The sequence below is a fragment of the Fundulus heteroclitus genome, chromosome 4 (genome assembly GCF_011125445.2).
Source record: "Fundulus heteroclitus isolate FHET01 chromosome 4, MU-UCD_Fhet_4.1, whole genome shotgun sequence".
Taxonomy (NCBI): domain Eukaryota; kingdom Metazoa; phylum Chordata; class Actinopteri; order Cyprinodontiformes; family Fundulidae; genus Fundulus; species Fundulus heteroclitus.
Window position 1 is genome coordinate 436,191 of NC_046364.1, and position 7,567 is coordinate 443,757.

Here is a 7,567-nt window from a genome sequence, read left to right on the forward strand (position 1 = left end):
CTTCGCTTCTGGGTCTTCTTCTAGAACCCGTTTCAGTTCATGTTCTGGTCACCATCTGGACCAGGAGGTGCAGAACCGCCCTGACTGAAGAAAGGCTTCCCGATCAGAACATTTTCTATGGGTCCACCTTGGATTAATGGTGGTTGAAGGGAGGGAAATGTTCTGGGCTTTTATTTCTAAAACTGCGTCACTCAAAACTGGTTCTGATCCGTTCGTACAGGACGTCCTGAACAAAAGATGGATGACTTTAAATTTCCTGCATTTAAATTCTGACAAGACAGAAGTTGTAATCTTTGGTCCTCAAAAAATAAAGTTCTTAATCAATCACTTAATCTGGGTGGCATTAACTTGGCCTCTGGTAATAAAGTAAAAAATCTTGGTGTTATTTTTGACCAAGACATGTCATTTAAATCCCATATTAAACAGGTTTCCAGAGTTTCCTTTTTTCACCTCCGGAATATCGCCAAAATTAGAAACATTCTGTCCAGGAGTGATGCTGAAAAACTAGTCCATGCATTTGTTACTTCAAGGCTGGACTATTGTAATTCTTTACTATCAGGAAGTCCACAAAATGCAGTTCAAAGTCTTCAGCTGATCCAAAATGCTGCAGCAAGAGTTCTGATGAAAATCAACTGCTGGTGGTTCCTAGAGTCTCTAAAAGTAGAATGTTGGTAATCCACTATTACCATCCAACATAGAAAGTACTCCTGCTATAGAAATAAAAGTTTATTGAATTGCATTAAGTGTCACATGACCTGTCAGGATAAACATCTTTCCTGAAAGGTCTCAGAGGTGCATGATGCGTCACACCATGAAGACCAAGGAACTCCAGACAAGTCAGGGTGGGGTATTAAAAATGATCTAGAACTTTGATGTCCCCAGAAGAAAACACATTACTGAGCAGTAAAACTACAAATATATTCTCCCACACAAAAAACTAAACATATCCTTTCTACCAATTTGGTTTTCTTAATATAATTAACTAAATATTCAGAAGTAGAAATTTTGTCCAAAATATCTTGTATTTTTAACTGTAATTTATTTTCTTGTAATCGACACACTAATTCCCTTCTCTCGACAGAATATTTAGAACAGAACGTTTTACTGTCTCTTCTTGAAGACTGAATCACAATTTCCTGTTGGATGTTTTCCCATTTAAATAATGTGCTATTTAATCCTGTATGACGTAATCTGGATTTAATTGTTTCCTCTTTTCTATGTCGTCCTGTCCTCCTGTTATCCACGCAGGGGACGGGTGGGGTGTGATCACTGTGTATTATATAGCTCAGTGGGTGTTCTGTTAACTGTGACATCATCCAGAGAAGACGGCTCACCTGCTACTACCATCTAATGTAGAACAGATTACTAGATCAATGTGTGCTTCTGTGCTTTTTTGTTTCTCTTGTTGTGTCTCTGTTCTGTCTTCTGTAACCCCAGTCGGTCGAGGCAGATGACCGTTCATACTGAGCCCGGTTCTGCTGGAGGTTTTTTTTTCCCGTTAATGGGTGGTTTTTCTTCCCACTGTCGCTTCATGCTTGCTCAGTATGAGGGATTGCAGCAAAGCCATGTACAATGCAGATGACTCTTCCTGTGGCTCTACGGTTCCCCAGGAGTGAAAGCTGCTTGTCGGGACTTTGATGCAATCAACTGGTTTCCTTATATAGGAAATTTTTGACCAATCTGTATAATCTGACCCAATCTGTATAATATGATTGAACTTGACTTTGTAAAGTGCCTTGAGATGACATGTTTCATGATTTGGCGCTATATAAATAAAATTGAATTGAATTGAATTGAATAGGCAGGGGACACTGTCTGTCCTGACATGAAATCACATGCAAATGGAATTAAACATTAATCAGGCGACCTCTGGAGGCCACAGGTTGCTCTGAACTTCAGGAATGTGGCTGAATACGAAATTCATGCCACGCTCTTCTGAATTTATTTTTTATTTATTTATTTTATAAATTAATCAAAGATTCAAATCTAGTTGGTCCACCTCGTAAACGGCCAATGAAATATCCTGATCTGTTGTGTGACGTCACTAAATGTGGAAAGGTTCGCTGCGGATGAATCTCTGGCCGTGGAAGCCCTGCAGTACCACTCCGGACCAGAGGCGGCGCTGACGCACAGCGCGCCGGGAAGCAGCGGAAGCAGGAAGTGAGGGAAGCCGGAAGTGAGAAGCAGGAAGTGAAGCTCCGGGCCGCTTGTTTTCCTCCTCGGAGCCGCTGACGTGTCCCGGTCAATGATGGCGGTCAGCGCCGTCCACCTGGAGTCCGACGCCTTCCTGGTGTGCATGAACCACGCGCTGAGCACGGAGAAGGAGGAGGTGATGGGGCTGTGCATCGGGGAGGTGGAGCTCTCCCGGATCGTCCACATCCACTCCGTCATCATTCTCCGCCGCTCCGACAAGAGGAAGGACCGGGTGGAGATCTCCCCGGAGCAGCTGTCCGCCGCGTCCACCGAGGCGGAGCGGCTGGCCGACACCACCGGGAAGCCCATGCGGGTGGTGGGCTGGTACCACTCCCACCCGCACATCACGGTGTGGCCGTCCCACGTGGACGTGCGGACCCAGACCATGTACCAGATGCTGGACCAGGGCTTCGTGGGGCTCATCTTCTCCTGCTTCATCGAGGACAAGAACACCCGCACGGGCCGGGTCCTCTACACCTGCTTCCAGTCTGCGCAGGCGCAAAAGGGCTCCGAGTACGAGCGCGTGGAGATCCCCGTGCACGTGGTGCCGCGCGAGGCCATCGGGAGGGCGTGTCTGGAGTCGGCCGTGGAGCTGCCGCGGATCCTGTGCCAGGAGGAGCAGGACACGTACCGCCGCATCCACGGCCTGTCGCACCTGGACCCGGTCACCAAGATCCACAACGGCTCGGTGTTCACCAAGAACCTGTGCAGCCAGATGTCGGCCGTCAGCGGCCCGCTGCTGCAGTGGCTGGAGGACCGGCTGCAGCACAACCGGCGCAGCGTGGCCGAGCTGCAGCGGGAGAAGGAGCGGCTGCTGCGGGAGCTGGCGGCGCCGTGAGCCGTGCGGTGATGGACGCGCGCGCCTCTGGCTGCGGGACACGCGCCCCTGGCTGCGGGACGCGCGCCTCTGGCTGCGGGACGCGCGCCCCTGGCTGCGGTCCGCTGGTTCCGTGACTGGCCTGGTGGCGGTTCTGTTATCTGGGCTCTGCATTCCACGCTGTGGTTACTGTAAACCTGATTTATGTAAATAAAGAGATTATCGTTGGTGTGAGCGCCTGTTGTGTCGCTGAGAAATGAGTCTGACTGCGTGGGAAGAACCCACCCGGGACCAGCAGGTCCGAGTCCAGAGATGAAGGCTTTAATACAGCAGCTCACTTTCACCTGGCCCCTGAACGGTACCGGACGGGTTCAGGGTCAGTCTGGTTCCTTTGGGTCCACAGCTCCTCTCGGCGGAACCGCTTTAATCGTGTGGTTCTCATGGAGAAGTCCTCCAGAAGGTTTCTCCTGTGTTCCCATGATTCATCATTTAATTATTTTACTTCCACTTCACAGCAAAGCAAAGGAGGCCATGAGACAGAATAAAGCCCCTAACAGTTACTGTGGTTCAGAAACACTGATTTTATATTATGGTTATATTTTATATGAGAATATAGAGAAAACTCCCAGATGATCTGAGCAGAATCCATGAGAACCTGTTAGAAACACTTTACGGAGATGAAGTGGAACCTGGAGGCCACAGATTGACAAACGTGGAGGTTCCTCCCTGCGTGACGTTAAGCCACGTGACGTCACTAGCACCAGATAAACATTTTCTGCAGCATTATGACGTCACTGACATCAAAGATCCCAGGTTGCTTTATTGTCTTTATTGTAGGCTCTGGTGTCAGAGACGCATCCATTTAAGCTTTCCTTGGAAATTCTGGAATATGTGTTATTGGTATTAAAATGTTTAAAGTGGTTTCTTTTAGTTTTTAATTTAGATTTTAGTTTTGTAGTTTTTGTAGCTGTTGGTCAAAGTCCTGTCTACATACTTCCTGGTCTGACTCCTTCGCCTTTTGTTCATCATTTTAAAAGCGGCCGAAACTCCTGACTAAAGATAAATTGTAAGCTTCTGCAGCCGAGGATCGACTGCAGAAGCTTACATGGAACCATTTCAGTAATTTTCAAGAAAGTTCTGGGAATGAACCTTTCATTAGTTCTGAAAAAGTATTTGGTAAGTCTGGGGAAAGTAAACAGAAAAGGACCTGCTGAGGTCCAGAAAATAACAAAGTTCTGGAAAAGTACTGATGAATAAAATGTGATAAAAATCCAGATTTGTTTTAACATCTTACCGTTCAGAGTCAGTATCCCTGTTTAATAAATATTAACTGATCAGGAATAATAAATGTGATTTTGCTTCTTTTTTTTTTTTTTTTTTGCTTGCATTTGATTTATTTCTGTTTAGCTTCATTTTTATGTTCCTGAAATGATTTTTCATCAAAAGAAATTAATCTTATGGCATTCGATTCTTTTCTGATATCTTCCTTTATACATTTACACTATTTATTCCTAGAACCGGACCTACAGCTGAAACAAATTATTTTTAGCCTCTAAGTCAATGAAGAAAAGGTTTTTATTATCGCCAAATGTGGGAAAGTTGCCGATAATACAGGCATGAAACCAAGAAATGAACAGCTATATTCTATTACTTTGCTCTATTCTGTGTTTTATTTTAGGCAGAAAATAATAATCTGAATACAGCAAATTAATAGAAGTGAATTTATCTTTAGGAGAAAATGTCAATCGACCGTTTTCTGTGCAGGACCCATTCTGCAATAATTAAGAATACAGAAATAAATGTAAAATAAATACAATGCCAAAAAGTTGCTAAAATATAAAAGTTTGTGGCATTAAAAGTAATAAAATAAGTAATTTATTCAGTGGGGAAGAAAATGCCACAAGGATATGTAAGAGCTGCAAATATGTTTCAGAATTAAAGTAATTGAAAAAATATATTTGAGGGAAAGCATATTTTAAATATTAGGGTATAGATATGAAAAACTTTGTAATAACACAGAAAATTAAGAGTTAAAGAAAATCATCCGATTGTTTAAAAAACACCAACATCAATGTCAGATAAAATATGACTGATGGATGTTTGAATAGAAATATTTGTGGCTTATTAATCAGCTCTGAACGTCTGTATTTTGATGCATTTAATGGAACAGCTTTATATTTTGGGCACTTTGTGTTTATTCTATAGACATTTATTTCTGTATTCAGACACAGACTGAACATCTGGGTCCACAGCGCTGAGGAGAACCGGCACACCTGAGGAGACTGGATCAGTGCAGCCTGCAGCTTCATGTACAACAAGATGAGATCAGACACAATTTACACCTTTATTAGCAAAAAAATCAACTTCAGGGTTAACATGATTGCATCTAGAAGGCACTAAAAAGGTTGTTTTTCCTGGTAAAAGGTCAAAGTCCCAATGTGACGTTAAATATTCTTTGACTCTTTGCCATCACAGTGTTGAAGAGAATGAAGTCAGAGAATAAATGCTTTAAAACAAGCCAGCATCCAGTCAAAGGGCACATATCCTGCAAAAGCCTCTTTTTCAGCCTTAAATCCATGTTGCTGTGAACCTGGAGTCTCCAGGAGAGCAGAGAGGTCAAGACAGTCTCTGCAGAGAGATCTCTAGGTTCCCGTTGGCTCACAGTTCTCCATCTGTTCTCCGTTAAGTGTTCTTTTAGAACCATAACATGTGAGTGTTTGCTGCAGAGCTGCTAAACAAGGTCATGGACCTCCAGCTGACCAGACTCACTAATCCACCATTTTTACTTCTCTGAGCTGCAGGATGCACAAGCTACAAGCTCGGGGAAAATCTTCATCACACCGCCCCCAGCGGACTACAAAAATGGCCGACCGGGTGGAGCCAGGGGGCGGGGCATGAAGTGCCCGCTTCAGATTTAAAGGGCCGGCACCAGGAAAAGATAGGGCCTATCTGTACTGTAATTCACTGCCTGTACTGTAATTCACTGCAAGGTATCCTGTAGAGTTACTGCAATATTTCTGAGCTGTGTGAAAACGAAATTTCGTTCTGTATGCACTCTGTGTATACAAAATGACAATAAAGAAAGTCTAAGTCTAAGTCTAAATGCGCCTGAGGAGCAACAAGGAGGAGGAAGTGAGAGCAAAGCGCTGCAGCTCCACTTTCTTCAGACATCTGGACGACTTTAAGGAGAAAAGGACGTAAAGGCAGGATGCGTCACCTTTAAGGCCAAACCTTAAATCTAAGCGTCTATTTTGGGCTCATATAGTAGCATGGCTGCGTCAGCGGACCTCGGCGCTGCTGCGCGTCAGTCTGGGCCACCAGCGCCGGCAGAAAGGTCCGTCTGGATGCAGCTGCTGCCACCAATCTGTCAGCAGCTCTGAAGAGACGGAACCGGGACCCAAACGGGCCGAGAGGCCGGGCCGCACAGGCTCACATGCTGCTCAGCGTCTAAGGCTTTTATTCTGAAGGCCCAGCAGAACTCTGATGGAAGCGGACAGAACCGCTCCGCTGCAGAACATGTTTCAGGAACACAACAAGCAGACCGGCTTTCCTTCAAACTCTCCAGGTCTCTGGTCAACCCGGCCCCGGTGGAAGTTCTGGACAGAAACCAGCCCGATCGTCCCAGAACCGCCTGACCACCAGCCCAGCAGAGCTTCAGGGGTCCAAACAGAGGCTTCAGAACTTTAAATCAGAAAAACGTTAGAAAAGAGCTTGTGAAATGCTACCGGACCAACGGTTCTACCGACCCGCGGACCTTTTACCTCTAAATCAGGGGTGTCAAACTCATTTTGGTTTAGGGGCCGCATTCAGCTTAATCTGATCTCAAGAGGGCCACAAGAGTAAACTCATTGCAATATTAAATAGACTTTTTGTTGATTTTTATATTTAAATGAATTTCAATTTTACACTATATATTATGAATAACCTCAGCGCTTTTTAAGAAAAGTATGTGCAATTTCAACAATACTTTTACTCTGTTAAACATTTACTTGTGCATTATGCATAAGAACTAATCACAGTGATTATACAATGTTGAAAAACATTTATTCACATTTTTTGGAACTTAAAAACATTGTCCTACATGACAAAATACATCAAACAGATAAAAATTAAGAAATTATTTAAAATCAATTTTCCACATCTGAAGCGCAGTGCTACCATCTGCTGATTAAAACACAGCGCCCCTCGTGGACAATATAGGAACTGCAGATTTTCAATTAAACTAAGTACATTACATGTTTTTTTTCAATAATTATTTTATCATTCTCTTCCTTTTATCTCCTCTTTCACCTTTTCTTTTGATCTTAATGTTCTTCCTTTCCTCTCCTACTTTCCCATTATAGTGTCCATATCATTTGAGATATTCCCCGCATGAATCATAATAAAACTATTCATAAATCAAGCGGAGCACTATGGCAAAAGCAGTAATGCTCCACATGTGAAAGTCAAATCTGATGAGCTCTTTTTGGCATTAAGAAAACAATTATTATTGCCACATTGCCAGACAGGACACTGGAAAAAAAAAATGAATTTTTTTTTTTAATATGATAATGCATT

At 43.7% G+C, this 7,567-nt stretch overlaps 1 protein-coding gene across 1 annotated transcript; it reads left to right on the plus strand.

Moving 5' to 3' along the window:
* The first annotated feature begins 2,072 nt into the window (after positions 1-2,072).
* On the plus strand, positions 2,073-3,244 carry brcc3 (BRCA1/BRCA2-containing complex, subunit 3). Its single transcript, XM_012854838.3, has one exon. It carries the CDS (start codon positions 2,246-2,248, stop codon positions 3,029-3,031), a length of 786 nt encoding a protein of 261 aa, XP_012710292.2. The 5' UTR covers positions 2,073-2,245; the 3' UTR covers positions 3,032-3,244.
* Positions 3,245-7,567: the final 4,323 nt, after the last annotated feature.